At 39.7% G+C, this 21064-nt stretch overlaps 1 protein-coding gene across 3 annotated transcripts in view; it reads left to right on the forward strand.

Annotated features, from left to right (window-relative positions):
- nbeab (neurobeachin b) overlaps nucleotides 1-21064 on the forward strand; it is a 206989-nt gene that overhangs the window by 42989 nt on the left and 142936 nt on the right. For all 3 annotated transcript variants that reach the window (XM_085371743.1, XM_085371742.1, XM_085371744.1), the window contains exons 2-8: nucleotides 7303-7534; nucleotides 9190-9290; nucleotides 9523-9618; nucleotides 11300-11421; nucleotides 12852-12978; nucleotides 16303-16422; nucleotides 18444-18590. In XM_085371743.1, coding sequence (XP_085227869.1) covers nucleotides 7303-7534; nucleotides 9190-9290; nucleotides 9523-9618; nucleotides 11300-11421; nucleotides 12852-12978; nucleotides 16303-16422; nucleotides 18444-18590 — 945 coding nt within the window. The remainder of the gene's footprint in view (nucleotides 1-7302; nucleotides 7535-9189; nucleotides 9291-9522; nucleotides 9619-11299; nucleotides 11422-12851; nucleotides 12979-16302; nucleotides 16423-18443; nucleotides 18591-21064) is intronic.

A 21064-nucleotide genomic window follows, 5' to 3' on the forward strand; every position in this document is an offset into this window, starting at 1 on the left:
AACCCTGATTGACAGTTCAGCTTTACAACGATATCTGATCACATCTCAAGATAAGACTTGAAATAAGGCTTAAAGAGTGCAGAACACCATTTGTCTTTTTTTCCCCCCATATTCATACTGATGGAGGTTTAGATGTAATTTCCCATAGCCAGACTGATATTAACCACCTTTAGCAACCTTGAATCTTCTTATTTATAACACTGTTTTTTAACAGGGCTTTAATGATTCAATAAATTCATAGACTCTTTAAACCACTAAAGCCACTGGCTTGCTTTTTTGACATATACAGTGGGGCAAAAAAGTATTTAGTCAGCCACCGATTGTGCAAGTTCCCCCACCTAAAATGATGACAGAGGTCAGTAATTTGCACCAGAGGTACACTTCAACTGTGAGAGACAGAATGTGAAAAAAAAATCCATGAATTCACATGGTAGGATTTGTAAAGAATTTATTCGTAAATCAGGGTGGAAAATAAGTATTTGGTCACCTCAAACAAGGAAAATCTCTGGCTCTCACAGACCTGTAACGTCTTCTGTAAGAAGCTTTTCTGTCCCCCACTCGTTACCTGTATGAATGGCACCTGTTTGAACTCATCATCTGTATAAAAGACACCTGTCCACAGCCTCAAACAGTCAGACTCCAAACTCCGCCATGGCCAAGACCAAAGAGCTTTCGAAGGACACCAGGAAAAGTATTGTAGACCTGCACCAGACTGGGAAGAGTGAATCTACAATAGGCAAGCAGCTTGGTGTGAAAAAATCAACTGTGGGAGCAATCATCAGAAAATGGAAGACATACAAGACCACTGATAATCTCCCTCGATCTGGGGCTCCACGCAAGATCTCATCCCGTGGGGTCAAAATGATCATGAGAACGGTGAGCAAAGATCCCAGAACCACACGGGGGGACCTGGTGAATGACCTGCAGAGAGCTGGGACCAAAGTAACAAAGGTCACCATCAGTAACACACTACAACGGCAGGGAATCAAATCCCGCAGTGCCAGACGTGTTCCGCTGCTGAAGCCAGTGCATGTCCAGGCCCGTCTGAAGTTTGCCAGAGAGCACATGGATGATACAGCAGAGGATTGGGAGAATGTCATGTGGTCAGATGAAACCAAAGTAGAACTTTTTGGTATAAACTCAACTCGTCGTGTTTGGAGGAAGAAGAATACTGAGTGGCATCCCAAGAACACCATACCTACTGTGAAGCATGGGGGTGGAAACATCATGCTATGGGGCTGTTTTTCTGCCAAGGGGACAGGACGACTGATCCGTGTTAAGGACAGAATGAATGGGGCCATGTATCGTGAGATTTTGAGCCAAAACCTCCTTCCATCAGTGAGAACTTTGAAGATGAAACGAGGCTGGGTCTTCCAACATGACAATGATCCAAAACACACCGCCCGGGCAACAAAGGAGTGGCTCCGTAAGAAGCATTTGAAAGTCCTGGAGTGGCCTAGCCAGTCTCCAGACCTCAACCCCATAGAAAATCTGTGGCGGGAGTTGAAAGTCCGTGTTGCTCGGCGACAGCCCCAAAACATCACTGCTCTCGAGAAGATCTGCATGGAGGAATGGGCCAAAATACCAGCTACTGTGTGTGCAAACCTGGTAAAGACCTATAGTAAACGTTTGACCTCTGTTATTGCCAACAAAGGTTATGTTACAAAGTATTGAGTTGTATTTTTGTTATTGACCAAATACTTATTTTCCACCCTGATTTACGAATAAATTCTTTACAAATCCTACCATGTGGATTCATGGATTTTTTTTTTCACATTCTGTCTCTCACAGTTGAAGTGTACCTCTGGTGCAAATTACTGACCTTTGTCTTCATTTTAGGTGGGGGAACTTGCACAATCGGTGGCTGACTAAATACTTTTTTGCCCCACTCTAGTTAACTTAACCAGTTTCTTTCAGTTTGATGATGTAATTGTGTCTGAATTTTTGATGGTTGTCTTTTACAAAGCTGGAGTTTGACAGTGCAGATTAGCGATCGTTGAGTGTCAGTGGGAAAGGATTTGGCAGAGGAGCTCAGTCTCACCAGCACACTCAGACACCCTTGGGTTTAAATATGGTAAACAAAACAAAACAAAGCTACCAGTGCTCTATCATTGGGAATCATCAGGGGCAGAAAGACAGTTGCAAAATAAATTAGAGTACAGTCACATCCTCTCTCTGTTTCCTTATATAATAGTGTTTTAGATGGGTCCTTTAAAGCAACACTATATGGGCAAAAGTATTCAGGTGTTTTCAGTCCCTTTGCCATGCAGACTGCTTTGATGACTACAAGAATGGGTCCTTTCTACAGAGCTCACTGAATTTGACTATGGTACTTTAACAGGTTTCCATTGTTGCAACAAGTCAGTTAATTAAATTTCTTTCCTCTTACATATTCCACAATCGACTGTAAAGTGGAGAAGTCAGAAAGGTTGAACAGGAAGGTTGCTGAGCACAAATGTATTGGAGATTATGTATCGGAATTTCAGGAGCAGGACCACGCCTCCAAACACTCTCCTTCCTGTTGTCATCTACATGGGTTCCCCCACTTCTGCAAGCTGTTCATTCTCGTTTACGTGTCCCACCCTCCCTCCCTCCTTGTTCTCAATTCTTTAACTTTTCATTTCTATTTAATGCGTGGGGATCTGCCAGGCCCCTATCGAGGCCTTTCCCAAACCACAGCTCAATTCATGTCAAAGCATTCACTTTTACCTATTAAAATGCTGTCAAACCTAAAATGAGGACGGGGACCCAGCTAGTGAAATAGTTAAATGTGAAATTCTCTCTATGTTGATTGCAACGGGTATGTAATTTGTGACAAATTAATAAAGTTAGGGTCGCTGTATTATCAGAAACAGATTGCATGTAACAGATTTGACGCAGAACAGACTCAAACAGAGTGAAAAACTAGAACACAACTGGTTGCAACAGTAAAACATGATTATTTTTAAACTGCAATGCCACATCTTAGTAAGGACTCATAAAGACCTACACATGTTAGGAAAATCTGTGTATCCTGTTTGTCTGGGGGAGAAAAAGGATTTTTAAATCACCAAGTATTATATTGGTATCTGTCTTAATAATCCTACCTACATCAATTATCTCATTATTTTTGCCTCTTCAGGTCTTTAAGCAGTGCACACAGTATTATAGATTGCATTAGCTATCATTTTAGATGGTATTGGACAGCATTAGAGACTTAACAGTGATCATTGGAAGGAGCTATTAGAAGTGTTATGCTTTCATTTCACTCTATAGGAAACTTTAGACATGACATTTTCTTTCATTCATCGGTGTAGTGGACATGCCTTGAAGTGCCTTAATTACTTAAGACACTTTTTCTTGACTTATGAGCACAACATGCTCTTCCGTCTATCACACTTTTTGTCTCGTTTGTGTTAGTCTTTTGTGACAACCCCTGACAGACCGGATGGATTTATTGGAGAAAACAACCTTCAGGCCTTTCCAAAGATTTTCAAGCAAATTCACCTCCAGACCATAGCTGGTGTCTTGATCACTGGGCATTAAGACACATATCACGTAGCATCTGCAGCACTGTCTTTGCTATGTGCCGAAAGGTCATTGTCATGCTGAAAGGTGAATCCTTCCTTTGAGGTCATCTTTCTTGAAAGATGTTTCGGCTTTTATCTTTGTTTATGGTTGCCTCACTACTACTGGTTATGCTGGGACCATCATCTTCTCTGCTAACCAGGTGACGAGCAACTGCAGTTTGTTTCCTGTTTATTACCCCCATGGTGTTCAGGCTGGTGTTCCGAGGAGAATATTTTCTGCTCCTGCTGTCAATTTTGCTATCATTAAGAAAACTCCAGGGAGGCTAAGATAACCATAAAATATAGGAGCGGGATCTATCTAGCTACTCTTCCAAGAAGGTCTAATTAATGTAGTGTAGAGCTCTTTTGGCAGGTTTTCCATCATCACAGCCAGACCCAGAAGTTCTTTTACACCATCTAAGCCTAAGGAAATACATTTTTTAGGGGCCAGTTATAGTCGGTTTTTCCATGATAGCAAGCCTTTGAATGACAGTGGAAACTACAATTGGTCTTAGGAGCAAACACCAAAAGCATCATCTCAGTACAAACCAGTAATTTTGCTGTCCACCCATGTCAAGTCTCCAACAAAGAATCACCTGACCTTTTCAGAAGCTGAATAGGGACATATCAAACACAACTGTAGAGGATGACTTGCTGTAATTTACCACAAATCTTTGCTGTCTGTACTCCCTTTGTTTTCCCTGTTTTTCACTTCAGCTGTGTTGTGTGCATCTTGCCGTGTTTGCAAGCAGGACATTTTCCTTACTCACTTGATGTAACTGCTTGTTTTATGTGGAATAGTAATACTAGTTTGGTTTTGCTTTTTAGCAACAGTTTGTTGCAATTTTATGTTTTCTGCAGCATTTCCTTCTAAGCTTGGTCATTTACACTGATTATGGGGTTTGCATCTGAAGCTAAGCAGTGTTAAAACTGTGCATTGATGTTGAATTGAATTTTTATATGGCTGAGATACGCTGTGCTGTCCACCTGTTAAGTGTGTAATCAGTGATTCAATGTCTTTATGTGCCTCTTGTAAGATAATGGGTGAAAATTATTCTGAGGAACCAAACCTGCAATTACTTCACTTCTCGGGATTGTGACATGCCTGTGAATAGTGTGATTAATGGCAATTGCACTTAAGAATTATGAGGTTTAGTCTAGATTTTATGGCTTTTTTCCCTCTTATTGCATATGCTCGTGGATGACGAACATCATAGCGACTAAAAAAGGAGTCTTTTGTCTGATAATAATTTACTGACAACCTTTGACAGCATTTGAATTGCAGGAAGTTGCTTTCATCATCAATCTTTTGATATATTGTTATTCTTTATGCCTCAAACAACCACACATTAAAAATCACATAAATGCATTGTGATCTTGGGTAAACCTCATGCTGTAAAGACACAGTCACAGTTCATAAAAGAAGGGAACATGGCAGGTGCTGCATAGACTGAACTGTTAAATTTTCTCAATACAATATCTGTTGACATCATATATGATTAAGCATAATGCCAATTTTTTTTCTTTGTATTATTACACTCACCACTTCATTAGGTACACCTATTTAATTAACCTGAACAAAACGTATCTAACCAGCCAATCACATGGTAGCAAATCAATGCATTTAGGCATGAAAACATAGTCAAAATAATGTGTCAAAGTTCACATTGTCCATCAGAATAGAGAAGAACTTTCCCCTGAACCATCTTTCAAACTGCTTCGAGCTGTTAGGAGCAATCACTCAAATAACCCCTGGTTACAAACAAGTTATGCAGAAGAGCATCTCTGAATGCACTAAAGCCTTGAAGCAGAAGGCTGCACCATGTGCCACTGCTGTCAGCTAACAACAGGAAACTGAGGCTACAGTTTGCACAAGGTCACCAAAACTGAGCAATAGAAGACTGGAAATACGTGGCTTGGTCTGATAGGTCTTTGCTTTCTTGGATGGTATGGTCAGAATTGGGCATTAACAACATGAAAGCATGGATCTATAATGATTTTGCTGGTGTAATGGTGTACCAACTGAGCATCATTTAGAAAAATCACTTCTATGAAATGGTGACCTAAGCTTTCCATCAGTCTGTTAATGTCCAAAACCAGTTAACCTGGATCTAGACTTACACAGACGTGTTACAGCTTGTTTGGGTTTATAGAGTTTATAGAATCGTCTGTGCCCCCCCCCCCCCCCCCCCCCACCACCACCACCACCACCGCCACCTGTGTTTTCAAGCTGTGAATACCTGCAATTGTTAGCATCTCACTGATCGATGTCTCTGTTTTTTGTCAAGAAGACTGATCGACCGATGAAGAGGTCTGGTTTGAGAATGGTTTTCTAAATATGTTGACAAGTGCTTTTTATTTCATTTTTTTAATGTTAAGAATTATTCTACCATTTATAGTTCTATGATCTCCACATGTGCAACAGCTGTTAAATGTGGGGAGATGGCAACAAAGCTCAACCAGTAGACCAATAAGATGTCATGGGTAAGCTTTTGGTCATTTATAGCAAACGTTTCCTTAGGAAGTCTATTGACATAAAAGACTGCCTGAACCATCTGCTCTGTAGGAAAGTTAACATTGCTCTCAGGTCATTGTTTGATGATGCTTGATAGGAGGACTTATATATTGAGTCCCTTTTATGTACATAATACCAAATAGCATTACATATGAATGTTCCCATTATGAATTTTTCCATTTCCTGCAATTATTTTTTTAATAACTGTGGATGCTCTTGTTGTGTTGTGTGTAAAGCTATTGTGTGAACTCTTGTTGCAATACAAATAACTCAAAGTGGGCCAATAACGATAACTTTTAGCCTCAAACCTCAGCCAGACTGTGTCTGATGAAATTGTGTTTGTGAACAGTTTACTTTTTGTATGCACATCAATGTGTATTTTACCCAGAGAGAATATGTACATTATTGTGCAGGGTTTTTCTATATTTTATTTTATCTGCACTCGGAGCAAAGACTGTCATTCAGAACTTGAAGTCCTAGCAGCCCTGAAGCGCACATCATTGTAATGTAATTGTGCCAAGATCTGATGATGATGATTGAGGTGAGGCCTTATTTATACCTCCATGGACTAGTCTTTCTCTGCTACTTTAGGCAGCTTTTGCTCTCACCTAGCTATTACCTGTCAGTCACAGTAATGTGCATTGGGTATCTAGGTCCATTTTCCACCTGCTTGCTTTGATGCCCACCAGCAGGTTGTTGACAACACACTCCATAAATACCATGCCCTTTTTTAAAGGGCTAATTTCATGCTTTTTGGTCTCGAAGAACTGCATTATCGATTGCACTTTTCTACTTTCTTAATAGTGATTATCAATTGTGTTTTAAATGGAGCAGTATAGTTATAGTGGCTCCATCTGCCTTCTCCTTTTATTTTGTTGTATGCCAGCTCTATTTTCATGGGTGCTTAAATTCTGATCGAAATCTTGTAGAAGGAAAAAGATTTTCACTTTCTCTTTCCAGTTCTAGCCCTAACCATCAGTGTAGTGAAGTGTAACATTTATGAAAGGATCCTATTAGTTAATGTCCCCCCTAGGGGAAAAAAAAAAAAGGTGTGTGTGGGGGGGGGGGAGGGTTGAAAGCTGGGTCAAACAGTAGTGTCCAGTGTATAAATTTAATAAAGGTTGCTACTTGCTGGACCATTACATTAACATAGAATAAACTACATCTTAAGCAGAATGTGAAAGGCATAAAAATTCAATCTCTTCACACATTTTCCTTCTGTCTCACCTTATTTTGCAGTTGGTGGGTGGTGAGTTTGATCTGGAGACCAACTTCATTATCCAAGATGCGGAAAGCATCAGCTGCCTGGTGGAGCTGCTGGAGCACTGTGACATCACCTGCCAGGCTGAAATCTGGAGCATGTTTACCGCGGTCCTTCGAAAAAGTGTTCGAAATCTGCAAACGGGCACTGAAGTGGGCCTTATCCAGCAGGTGTTGCTGAAAATGAGCTCAGTGGATGACATGATTGCAGGTACGATAACGATATGATTCTGTCTTCATTTTTTGCCTGTAGTAGACGTAGTATGTGTGTTTTCTTTGGGGTTTTCTTTGTTGTTGTTTTTTTCAGATGAATTGATGGTAATGAATATGATGTTTATATCTAGAAAGTACATAAGAATGCCTGTTAGGATTTAGCTTCAGTCAAAAAGACAATTTCTCTGTACTTTTTGCTGAAGGTTTTCGTAAAAAAAAAAAAAAGGCGACTTAGCCCTAAATTTTATCCAAAACAGTTCTATAGTAACATGATTAAAAAATATAAAAACATCAACAAATTTCTTCAAAACCAAGTAGTGAAGACAACAGTGTACTTGATGATTCTCATTGAAAATATGAAGGAAATTAAGTGTGTATGGGGATTAGATTTTGTTCAGTAATTTAGCAAATCCACACAATTCTTTTGACACATCAGTTTTTGGGAAAAGTCACAATAGCCTTGAACTGGGTCGCCACAGTTGATCATCTGCCTCCATCTCACCCTATCCCCGTTTGCATGTCCTCTTTCACTACATCCATGAATCATCTTGCCTGTGATCTTCCTCTTTGCCTACTCTCTGGGAGCTCCATATTCAACATCCTTTGTCCCTTTTCTTCACATGTCCAAACCACATTAGCCTTACTTCTCTAACTTTGTCTCCTCCTAATATACTTTATCTTACATAGTATAAAAGAGGGAATGTCTCTCCTGGTCATTCACACTGAAAGTCTTAGCTGCTTCCACCTTCTTTCCCAATCTTTTTGTCAATGCCACCGCCTCCAAACCATACCTCATAACAGATCTCGCTATAGTCTTATAAACCTCCTTTTTCATTCTCGCTGCTATACTTCTGTCACAACTAACCCCTGAAACTCATCTTTGCCCACTTCACTGTACCTGCACTCTCTTTTTCCACCTCTCTTGTGTACTGTCCATTGCTTTGGATGTTTGATCCCTGGTATTTAAACTCATCTGCCTTCACTACTGTTCACTCCATTGCATTCACGCACATGTATTCTCGTTTCACAAAAGCACTTAATATTAAATATAAACTACTGTATTTTACTGTTTACTTATCCTGCAATATTTTACATGTATTGGTTAGAAACTAAAGTTTTGGGTTTTTTTTGTTGCAGAGCTTCGAATAAAATACAGACGTAATTAAAATGTGGTACCAGGATTATATTATATCTTTTTGATAACACCTTCAGGTAGAAATAGACACACAAGGATGTAGAAACAACTGAGCTCAGAACCCCTCAGTCTTTGAAGATTAATTTTAGAGATGAGTTTTTTGTCACTGCGGTTTTGTGTACTGAAGTCATTGTCACTGACATGCTGGGCTGTGCAAATTACACCCGTACCCCATCTTACTTCTAAATTATGCTTCAGATGATGAAATTAAAATGCATTTTCGCTGCAGTGTTCCAAGTCATTCTCCATGCAATTTCGGCTTTTCTGTGTTAAATATAAGAATTTCACGGACAATGAACTGTAATCTAAAGTAAAACTGTTTCCATTATCTCAGATGTTCAGTCATATGAATACTTTTCCCCATGAGAAACTCCAGGAAAACCTCCAGCGTGGATGAATTATAATATCAGCAAAGTGCAGCTGCATGTGATGTGTTTATGTTATCTTTGTCTTTAAAGATTTGCTAGTGGATATGTTGGGAGTACTGGCCAGCTACAACATCACAGTGAGGGAACTAAAAATGCTCTTCAGCATGTTGCGAGGAGAAGGAGGCCTCTGGGTGAGTAATACCAGGACGAGCTGTACATGTGTGTGATTGTTTGACACTGTCACTGGAGTCGCCTCAAGAAACCCATCAACACTGATCGGTCTGTGGCTTGTTTTGTAATTGACTTACTGTCGAATGATTGGATGAAGTAACTGAAAAGCTATTGAATGTCTGCTGTCCAGCCAGCCACAGAGAAAGCCTTGCTGTCTTATCTATACCCTTTTTATCTTTGCCACCTGTGCAGCCGAAGCATGCAGTCAAAATGTTGTCGGTGCTCAATCAGATGCCTCAGAGACACGGTCCGGATGCCTTCTTCAACTTTCCTGGTCGCAGCGCAGCAGTAAGCTTTCAGATTGTACATTCTGCCATGAAGCAGTTTTCATACATGCATTGCAAGCATGAACTTTTTTGCATGCACAGTGTGAAAATGCAATAAAAAGATGCAAATGAACCTTAAAATCAAAGATTACACAGGTAACAAAGGGTTCTGTTAAGAAAGGGGGAATAAGGGGAGGTGTATCCACATACACAAACTGCATCTCAGGTACTTTTTGGTCTGCATAGTGGGCAATACACTTTCTATAATGTGGAATATACCATACTGTGCCTTTTCCTCATTAAGGCTTTGCAAGATCAAAAGCCTTGTTGATGTTTTTTTCTGGTTTGCTGGATTTTTAATCAACATATTGCAGGATGCTGATTAAAGCAAGTAAATGAGGTGTCACAGTGATGTCATTAAATGTTTGTTTTTTTTAAACTGATGGTTTAAAAGTTATTTTAAACTAAACTCCCGAAAGTCTTTGAGATTAATTGCAAATTCACTCAAAGTGGAACTCAAGCAGATTTATGTCAAAGAGGCTGAACACATGCGCTGATAATGTAGTCTGCATGAGAATTATGTCAACACCTAACGCTATGGACGACAGTTCCAGAGCAATTATTAAACATCAATATTTAAGTGGAGGTACATATTTGGATAATTAAAATAAAGACTTTCCTTTATGTTAGTCTCAAAAATGGAATGAAAGTATGGATTCAGGGATATTCTTTTTGTATTTTTTTGTAGGTGAAATTATGAACATTTTAATTTAATAATAATAATAATAATAATAATGGATACTTTATTGATCCCCATGGGGAAATTACTTGTTTTTCTCTGCATTTGACCCATTCACTCAGTGAAGCAGTGGGCAGCCCACTAAGCAGGCGCCCGGGGAGCAGTGTGTAGGGACGGTACCTTGCTCAGGGGTACCTCAGGGTAGCCGTTAAGTGGATTCGAACCGCCGACCTTCCGATCATGGGGCGACCACTTTACCTACTGAGCTATCCCTGCCCATTTACATTACTGACTTATATATTTATGTTTAATTTTAATTCATATGGTATAGTATAGTAGCATATTATCCTGCTATAATACACCAGTCTCTCTGTGTGTGAACTCCTCCTACACAAGAACTCGTTCAGCAGCCAAAACTGGCACAAAGAGGTACATCTAAGGCCCCTGAAGCGTCTTATACAAATCAGATATTATAATGCTATCATAGTGTCCAGCAACCACCTACCAATGGACTAAAATGACCCATATGTAGCATTTATGAATCGGTAACATCTTATGAGTCATTGTGTCATTTTAACTTCACAACAGTAACATCAAATGTATAGCCAAAAAATCTGAATATTCAGATATACTGTATATTATATATTATGATGTCACTATGCCATCTAACAATGGACTAAAATAACATTTGTATAGTAGAGCAGGACCTGTGCATTGCAGGGAAGCTGCAAAAGTTGGTTAAACTTTATGCAGCCAGTCCAGTATTTATCTTCAATTTATATACTGCCCCTATTTCCTTCAAAGCAAACAAGAATAAAGCTTAGGTGCATACTAGTCTGTATAATTTAGCTTACCCTGTCATGTAACTCAGCGATAGCAGTAGGGGAACATAATTTTAAGGAGCTATCTCTGATGGTGCATGAATTTGTCCTTTGCTATCTTTTCTGTTTGTTTTTTGTTTTAGGCAATTGCTTTACCTCCTATTGCTAAGTGGCCTTATCAAAATGGGTTTACATTTAATACCTGGTTCAGAATGGATCCCTTAAATAACATCAACGTGGACAAGGACAAACCATATCTCTACTGGTGAGTACACACTAACTTATGCTTTTACTCCTTTTTCCAATGTCCTCAGTACACGCTATGGAGGTATTAATTTAGTTTTGAATATCTGCCACATAAGGCTCACGTAGCAGCCCTTCCAGGAAGGAGCTTGTGAGTAATTAGTGCTAAAGTCAATAACCTAGACGTGCAGTGATGTTTGGCTGCTCTGTTTATTAGAGGAACTCTAGGAGAAAAATACAAAAGCGACATATAAAAGAATTGTAGTAGGAGAGCGAGCTAATAATAAAGATGAAAAGTCAGAGAGAAGACTAATTGCCCAATAGGTAGTTCAGTGTGAATGAAAGAGTCTGTTCACCTTGGAGAGACTTGTTCTGTGTTTGTCAGATGTACAACATCAAAAAGAAAAAAAAATGGCTAAGCTGTGATGTTTGCATTCGTCCAATCATGTTTGTATTCAGCACTGGTACAGTCCCACAAAAAGGTGAGATATGCCAAACTAATCCTGTTTATGCTTTGCTCTGAATGCCTCACAGCTCACTGGTAGGGCATGTAGACAACAAAAAGAATTGTATCTTTAGAAAGGAGTGTGTCCACTGTGTCTTGGCTGCCTCAGCGGTATCCGTGTGTGGGTCATATATTTCTCTAGCTCTGCATCCAGCCCTGCGTTGCACAGGCCTGTATCCTCTTTATCTGCCTTGACAAAGAGGTCTGTTTGTCTTAGATGGTGGTGTGGTGGAGTGGGTCTTTGTAGATGGAAGACTAATATAGACCTGAGGATTGTGAAAGTGTATTGCGTGTCAGCAATGAAAAAGATGTTCATTCCAAGCAGGCTACGAGTGGAGAACTATTGTTCTATTGCAAGGTTGTTTGTGCGTGTACATAGTGTGGGCTGTATAGGGTCGGTTCTTATTGTTTACAAGTTGAATTTCCTCAGTGCTTCTGTAATATATCTTTTACCAGGAAGGCAGGAACATCAGAGTGGAGCGATTTGCCATTGAGAGCGTTGTCAAAGCATAGTCTCGCTTTTCTGTTTGTTTAAATCCATTCACTATATAGCTGAACAAATAACTACAGCTACTTTGCTCTTGTGATTCTTGAGGTATAATATCACAATTCTCTTATGAGTTATTTGTCAGTTACTTTTGTAAATTGCTTTCTGGCCGCACAGTGCAAGGTATTTAAAATAGCGTGACCACAAACTTATTATGCAGTGCAAAGCCACCGTTTTCTTAATTTCTTTTTCTTTGTTTGGTGCCTTAAGGAGGAAACATACGAATGAAGTTGAAAGGATGAAAAAATAAAGAAATTGGACTGCATAATTTGCTAGTCAAAAAGTTCTGCTTTTGTTGCTTTAAAAATATATATTTTTTCTGTTTGTGGCTAAGTACATTTGGGTTACCCTGTCAAGTTTGCCAGCTCATGATTTACTGTGTGAATATCTCTTTCTGCAGCTTTCGCACCAGCAAGGGCATCGGCTACTCTGCACATTTTGTTGGTAACTGCTTGATCATCACATCTCTCAAGTCCAAAGGAAAAGGGTTTCAGCATTGTGTGAAGTATGATTTTCAGCCCAGGAAGGTAAGAGCACTTTTGGTTTGTTCCTCCTTCTAGACCAGGCTTGGCCGACTCCAGGACTCAAGGGCCGGTGTCCTGCAGGTTTTAGATCTTACCCTGGGTCAACACACCTGAATCAAATGATTAGTTTATTACCAGGCCTCTGGAGAACTTCAAGACATGTTGAGGAGGTAATTTAGCCATTTAAATCAACTGTGATGGATCAAGGACACATCTAAAACCTGCAGGACACCGGCCCTCTAGGCCTGGGTTTGGACACCGCTGTTCTAGACCATATATCATTATTTAGACTTCTTTCAGTTACATTATCTGTACCCATGGACTCTATCTATTCCTAGTAAGGTCTGTGGTGATGAAAATATTTATATATTTCATGATGAAAACTGGAAAAATGTGTAGTAGCTGTAAAAATAAGTAAGTCTAACCCTAACAGTCCATACACACGATGTCTGTTGATGATATTCCTTGTTTTTAGTGTATTTCCTCTTATAGATTTGATTATAGTGTAATGCAGTGTACTTGTATTCATATAGTACTTTTTGTGTTCTTCATTGTCATTCAAAGTCCGACACTTTATTCTACACACTTCAAGCGCTTTATCCACCTCACATCTATGGCCAATTTAGAATCACCAATTAAGCTGACAAGCATGTCTTTGAACTGTGGGAGGAAACCAGTGTAGCTGTAGGAAACTCCTGGAGAACGACCACAGCTGGCGTTCAAACCAGGAAGCTTCTTGCTGTGAGGTGACAGTGCTAACCACTGCACCAGCATGCCACCCTCTATCGATTCCTAGTGTATCTTCTGTGTGGCGGAAACAGTAGGTGCAAAGAGCTTTTCTGCATCAATGCAGTTTTTTTATTATCTAAAAGTATAACAAATAAAGGGCTGCATGGGCTCAGGGGTGCAGAAACTCTTTCCTTTTGATATGATTATTTTTCAGTGTACTGTCAGGAAAAAACAAACAAACATGCCAGTGTGGATTAGGGGATTTAATAAGCTTGGCGGTAAAAAATAAATTCTCTTGAACTGTTTCTTGATCCCAATTGCAATTCCCTGTTCCGTTTTCTTAAATTGACAATTGTGCTTGTTGCCTTTGTCTCTATACTATATTAATGTCTTGAACTTATTGTTACACCAAATCACTACACATAAGTCATGCTGTGTATGTTTCCATGTAAACGTGAATGTATTTAAAGCCCCTGAGCAGTCTTAACAGGTCTAATTGGATGTAAATGTAGATGAGAATATGAAACTTAATTTAGCATGAAGTGTCAGTGTAGCGTACCTATCCCTGCAGAGAATGAAAGCTGTCTCTAAGCATGTGTCAAACAATTAGAGGCTTCACATAAGACCTGGGAACAACTATTCGTCTCATTCCAAGTGTCACACTGCAGGTATGTTTTTGTGGAATAACGTAGAAGACAACTTGTTGTAAATTGAGTTTTTAATTGATTTTGAGTTCAGACATCTGTGGATAAGTACAGGTAGCTTGCATTCTTCCCCATAACCAGGAGTCCTACTTTAAGTGTCCTTACCTTTGTGTGAAGTAGCAGTAATTCTATTAGACTGCTCACATTGCCCTTCCTGGGTCAAACTAATAAAAAGTGGGCATAGTCACGTACTGTAGGAGATGGGCAATCTGTTTCCTGCTGCTGTGACTGATTGTCTCAGTCTTACCCTATGTTCATATTATGAGCAGCCTGAGTGCTTTATAGTGGTATGCAGTTCTGCATCGGGCGTCTTATTGTTATCGGCACAAGCAGCTTGACAGGGGGAGCAAGTCCAAGAGCAGTGCAGACACCAATTCAAAGGAGTTCTGCAGTATTTTTAATAAAAAGCAACATCGAATTAACATTTTTAAAAACTCATAATTAAGAGGCCACATATATTGCCTGGACTGCAGTGTCACTGTCTCTTTGCTACATGCCATGTTCCTACTCTCAAGTAAAGGCACAAAAAGTAAAAAGACCGAAAATATATCTTAATAAAAGGTGGAAAAAATATATTTTTCTACTTGATATCATTTAATCCACATTGTTTTGCTTCTGCCTGGTGTGCCTTTGTCCCACTTTCCACATTTCCAACTGCTGCTTCCAATTCCTGCTACTATTGCTTACAGTTTCCTATTTCTTATTATATAAAGAATTGAGAATTAATTTAGAAGAATTAAGTTTTAGTTACTGTTTGTTTGTTTTTGTTTTTTTAGCAGATGAACAGTTGATATGGTCAAATATATAAATACACTCACTGTTCACTTCTTTAGGTTCGCCTTGCTAGTACCTAATGCTAGCAGGGCTGGGACTACTTTTTCCTTCAGAACTGCATTAAGTCTTTGTGGCATCAGTTCAACAAGATGCTTGAATGATTCCCCCAGGAATCTGGTACACGTTGACGTGATAACTTCACACAGTTGCTGCAGAGTTGTTCATCCAGTTGTACATCCGCAATCTTGTGTTCAACCACATCCCAAAGGATTGAAATGCGATGGTTGTAGAGGTCATTTTTTGTACAGTGAACTCATCATCATGCTCAAGACACCAGTTTTAGATGGTTTGTGACACAACATGTAATCCTGCTGGAATGAGCAATCAGAAGATGAGTATACTGTGGTCATAAAGAGATGGACATGGTCAGCAACATTAATCATGTATTGTGTAACATTTAGTGAATGCTCAGTTGGTACTAAGGAACCCAAAGAGTGGAAAGAAACCCCCAACCATTACCATCCTAGTAATGGTCATGAAATCCCAGTACATCAGCAGACACCAGCAACCACGTCATGTTTAAAGTGATTTAAATTAACTTTTGTCTCCATTCCGATGCTCGGGTTGAACTTCAGGTGGTTGCTGCTATATGACTGGCTGATTTGTGTTGACAAGCAATTGAACAGCTTCACCTTGTGAAATGGGCGGTGAAATAATATAATAACAGACCATTAATGTTTACCTCTTTTAGCATATAGTTAATAAGAAACAACTTTCTCCCTCTTGCTAATTTTTAAATTGTTTTTTTATTGTTGCACCCTCTCACCCCTTTGGCTGCAGTTCTCCAGTATTTACCTTCCTTTTGTGTGTGATAAAAATGAGCTGTCTTGCGTCCCTTTGGCCTGTCCTCTGATCTATTATTTACTCTCCTCCTTTGTAAATCTGAGAACATTGTGTAGCAAGCTTCATTTCCATTGTTCTTTTGAACTTTGTGATTCATTTAAAATTATTTGTGATGTTGTTTTATAAACTAAATGATACATTTAGTTAAAACATTAATGACCTAAATACATAATGCTGTATTCTTAAAATCTCAATCTGATTTCTTTCTCACCTTTAGTGGTACATGATCAGTATAGTCCACATCTACAGCCGCTGGAGGAACAGTGAAATCAGATGCTATGTTAACGGACAGCTTGTTTCTTATGGAGACATGGCATGGCACGTCAACACAAATGATGTAAGTCCTCCTTATTTGTTACTTTTTCTCACTGTTGCCGTTTTGTCGTGATTTTAATGCCATGGCACAAGGCTGACTAAGGCTGCCACATCAATGTTTCGCATGGCTCGCGCTCTGTGGGAGTAAAACATGTATACATCCTCAATAATTCTCATTGATGAAATGAGAAAATGAGTTTTAACTCACTGTTTTCCTCTGAAGTCTGTCTAGGGTTTCACTCTTTATTTGAACATGTTTGTCCCGGTTGTGCTGCAGTAGATATCAGAATACAATTTTGAGACCCAGTAGCTGTTTTATGTGTAAATAATAACTTCCATTAGACTGAGGATGTCTTTTTTAAAATGTGTGATAACAAGGTGATTTACAGTCTAACAGAATATTTGTATGTTCAGATGATTTCGCACAGTTATTTAGAAATGATTAGTGTTGCATTTGGACTTGCAGAGAGGAAACACATTTAGAAAGGTGTGCTTTGAACTAAGTGTAGTTCATGAAATATTCAACCACATTAAATGAAGATGCCTTAATTTGTGATTTTTGTAAAGAAATGTTGCGATACATGAAGAAAAACATGAACATTTGCAGTATTCCATAGACATAAGCAGGTCTCTGGTCACATACAGTGAGCAACAAATTTATTAGACAACCTGGCAATGTGGTTTAAGCCAGAGCTGTCCTAAATTTTCTGTAATTTCCAAAATGTTTCTGTGATGGTTAATCCATCACTATGCATCAGTTTTCACTAAAAATTATATTTTTATTTTGTTATATTATATTTATTTTGCTGAATTATAATTGTTGTTGTTGGCCACAAATTTTCAAATTGATTGTTTTACAGAAAAGCAGATAAAATAATCAAACTTTTAAAAACTTTTTATTAAGACGCTAAATTACAGTTGTTTTCCCGCATCCCGTCCTTCCATCCATTCTCTTCCATTTATCCTTAACAGGGTCACTGGAATCTATCCCAGCTTTCATAGGCAGAAAGGCGGGGTACACCCACTAACAGAAAAGTTTTAGTGGTTGAATGTTGTGCTTGATTGATTTCTGAGAAGACCAGAGGGCATAAAAACATGAATTCACATGAACTGAAATGTGACTTTTTTTGTCTAAGTAACAATATAGGTTTTAGCTATAAACAAGATTTTGGCAGATTTTTTTTTTTTAAATATTTGGGTTTTCTTGTTATTTTGACAGGTGGTAAATAAATTTGTTAAGGACTATATTTGCTGAAAAGCTCTGTGTTTTGTAGACAGTGAATTTTCTTTACTTAGTTGGAAGACATCTAACATGCATTATATGTATAATTTTGATTTCTTCTTCTGTTTCTTTGCTATTGAGGCTACAATCTTAAAGGTTAAATGCTGTCATCTTTAGATATCTTTTTTAATTGCCTTATTCTGTTCTTAACTACAACTCAGATATAGATTATTGTATCTTTCTAAGTAATACAGTCCACTAAAGCTGTATTTCTTAGTTAGCATAAATATATGTGGTAATGTTTTGGTTGACTGTTTGCTTTAAATCTTACACATGTTGGACGTAAAACAGCATTTTTACAGGGTTAAATAGAACCAGATCTCTATCAACTAATCTGATGTTTTTATTCTTCCATTGAACCTCTTTTATAGATCTTCACTTGTTATGCAATTTGCTGTTGCCGCTGTAAATAGCCCTTCGATTTGGTGCTGGATGTAACTAGAGCACATTTTTTCACTACCACAGAGATTATATAGAGGTTTCATGTCTTTGTAAATCAGGGCCGTTAGGAAATTCTTTCCATCAGGGAATTGTCAACGTAAACACTGAAACAACATGAGAGAATGTTATTTTGAAAAACGAAATTGAATTTCTTGGCTGGAATAGAAAATAAAACACATTTGAAGGACCCATTTGAAAAATCAAATATTTTACATTTTACTTTTAGACCTCTGCGTAATAGAGCTGTGTGATATATATATTTTTTTCTTTTTCTTCTAGTCCCTGATGGTGTTGCCTCTTTTTCTATGTCCCTCTTGCAGAGTTATGATAAGTGCTTCCTTGGGTCCTCAGAGACAGCGGATGCTAACAGAGTGTTCTGCGGACAGCTAGGAGCTGTCTTCGTGTTCAGCGAAGCTCTCAATCCCGCTCAGATATTTGCAATTCATCAGCTAGGACCAGGCTATAAGGTATGTGCTTGTGGGTGCCTAAATTAGATTACATGTAAGCAGTCTGCATTACCAATCCATCTGTGAAATCAATGAGCAGCTCTGTCCTGCTGTAGTTCCTTTGCCTTGTATCGCTGTCCTGCTTTTCCTCCCAGATAAACGGCTGCATAAATTACCTACTTCTGGGGAATAATGGCACAGTACACAGAGGAAAGCAGCAGGCCCTCTGAGGGGATAGAGACATGAGCCAAGTTATATCAGCTGCAGCAGGTGGAGCGCTCCCGAGCATCTTAACAAAAATCAGAACATGAATGTGAATATAAAAGGAAACTGACCTCCCAAAATAGGGATTACAGTGTGAATATTTATTATATGTTGACAAAACATCCCACTGATCTGCAAGAAAAAGGAGGTGCCTGTTTACTTTCAGATTATTCTCCTTATTGTCTCACTTTTGTCCCAGATGCTCACAAAAGGCTGTTTCTGTTCTGTTTCTTCAGTGTTAAGCCCAACACCCTCTCACAAAAGTAGGAATGGCATTTCATGCTAAATAAACCCTGAACACAAGATGTGACTCATTCAGTTTGCACACACAGATGAATGTGCCTGATCCCATCTGCCGGTGGATCACTGACTTCCTGACGGACAGGAAGCAGCACGTGAGGCTGGGAAAGAATGTCTCGGACTCCCGGACCATCAGCACCGGCTCCCCTCAGGGCTGTGTTCTTTCTCCTCTGCTCTTCTCCCTGTACACCAACTGCTGCACCTCCACCCACCAGTCTGTCAAGCTAATCAAGTTCGCAGATGACACCACCGTCATTGGGCTCATCTCGGACGGGGACGAGTCTGCCTACAGGAGGGAGGTTGAACGTCTGGTGTCTTGGTGCAGCCACAACAACCTGGTGCTGAATGCCCAGAAGACAGTGGAGATTATTGTGGACTTCAGGAAGCACACAGCCCCACTCCCCCCCATCATCCTGACTGACACCCCCATCACCTCTGTGGACTCATTCCGCTTCCTGGGTACCACCATCACCCAGGACCTGAAGTGGGAGCCCACCATCACCTCCGTCATCAAGAAAGCCCAGCAGAGGATGTACTTCCTGAGGCAGCTGAAGAAATTCAACCTGCCAACACGGACGATGATGCAATTCTACACTGCAATCATCGAGTCCATCCTCACCTCCTCCATCACCGTGTGGTACGCTGGAGCCACTATCAGGGACAAACAGAGACTGCAGCGTGTTGTGCGCTCTGCTGAGAAGGTGATTGGCTGCAGACTCCCATCTCTGCAGGACCTGTACACCTCCAGGACACTGCGGCGTGCAGCTCGGATCTCAGCTGACCCTTCTCACCCTGGACACAGTCTGTTTGACCTGCTCCCCTCAGGCAGGAGGCTCCGGTCCATTCGCACCAGAACCTCTCGCCACAAGAACAGTTTCTTCCCCTCTGCTGTTGGACACATGAACAATAACCACATGATTGTCCCCGCCACTAACACATGACCCTACGCTGTGTCACTGCATCATTTCATGTTTGGCACTGATCACCACCTGCACTCATGTATATATCTTTCTACGTAGCACTCATAATTCTTATTCTCATGTATATATCTCATGTATGTCTCATGCACATATCTTTCTTTCTACATAGCACTTTAATTCTTATTGTCTGCACTGAAGCACCGCAGCAATTTCCTAATGTTGTAAACCTCAACATCTGGCAATAAACCCATTCTGATTCTGATTCTGATTCTGATTCTCAGTGACCAATTTGTGCCACTAGTGTTTTGTCTCCAGCTGTTTTAAAGACAAACTTACTAAGTAAAAGCTACCCTGCTGAAGATGATTAAAGTCAGGTCTACTGATGCCCAAGAAATTCTCAGAGAAATCATTGTTTTCTCTTTTTGCTAATGGCTGGTTACTTGTTGTTCCCCTCCTTAACTGCATTTCATGATCTTCTATTAAGACACAGCAAAGCAATCGTTCAGAATTCTTGAAATAATGAAGAATAAATGTCCCCAGGGGAGACAATTATCTGCAGTTTGTGAAGTTGTGAACAATGTTTTTAAGACCTAGACAGGTGAGTTGGGGAGAAAGGTCAGACAGTTGTCTACCCCACTGATTTATTGTTGTAGTGGGAGTGCTATACAAATGACGAGAGGTCTGTTTTAATTCAGAATTGCCTGGAGGAGTCTGAGTGCAGCCAATCTCAGCATACATCTGTTAGACTGTGTACTATACACTCAACTTTATACTGTCTGAACTCAGCAGGGCCTGAGAAAAACCATCGCCTCTGATGTATGATTTATTCTCTAATCCGTGGTCCTTTCCTCCATGTTTGATGTTCGACATGCTTTCACTTACTCCCACTGTGTATTCAGTGTAACCGTAACTGCACTTAGTTTAAATGCAGAGATTATTGCTGCCTAGCACTGGGATTTTCAGGCTTCTACCGTTCTACCTTTAAAAGCCGGAGAGCAGTCAAATGCTGGA

Source organism: Diplotaxodon limnothrissa, linkage group LG14, assembly GCF_057381915.1.
Source record: "Diplotaxodon limnothrissa isolate DT_005_m linkage group LG14, D_limnothrissa_male_GT1.1, whole genome shotgun sequence".
Lineage (NCBI taxonomy): Eukaryota > Metazoa > Chordata > Actinopteri > Cichliformes > Cichlidae > Diplotaxodon > Diplotaxodon limnothrissa.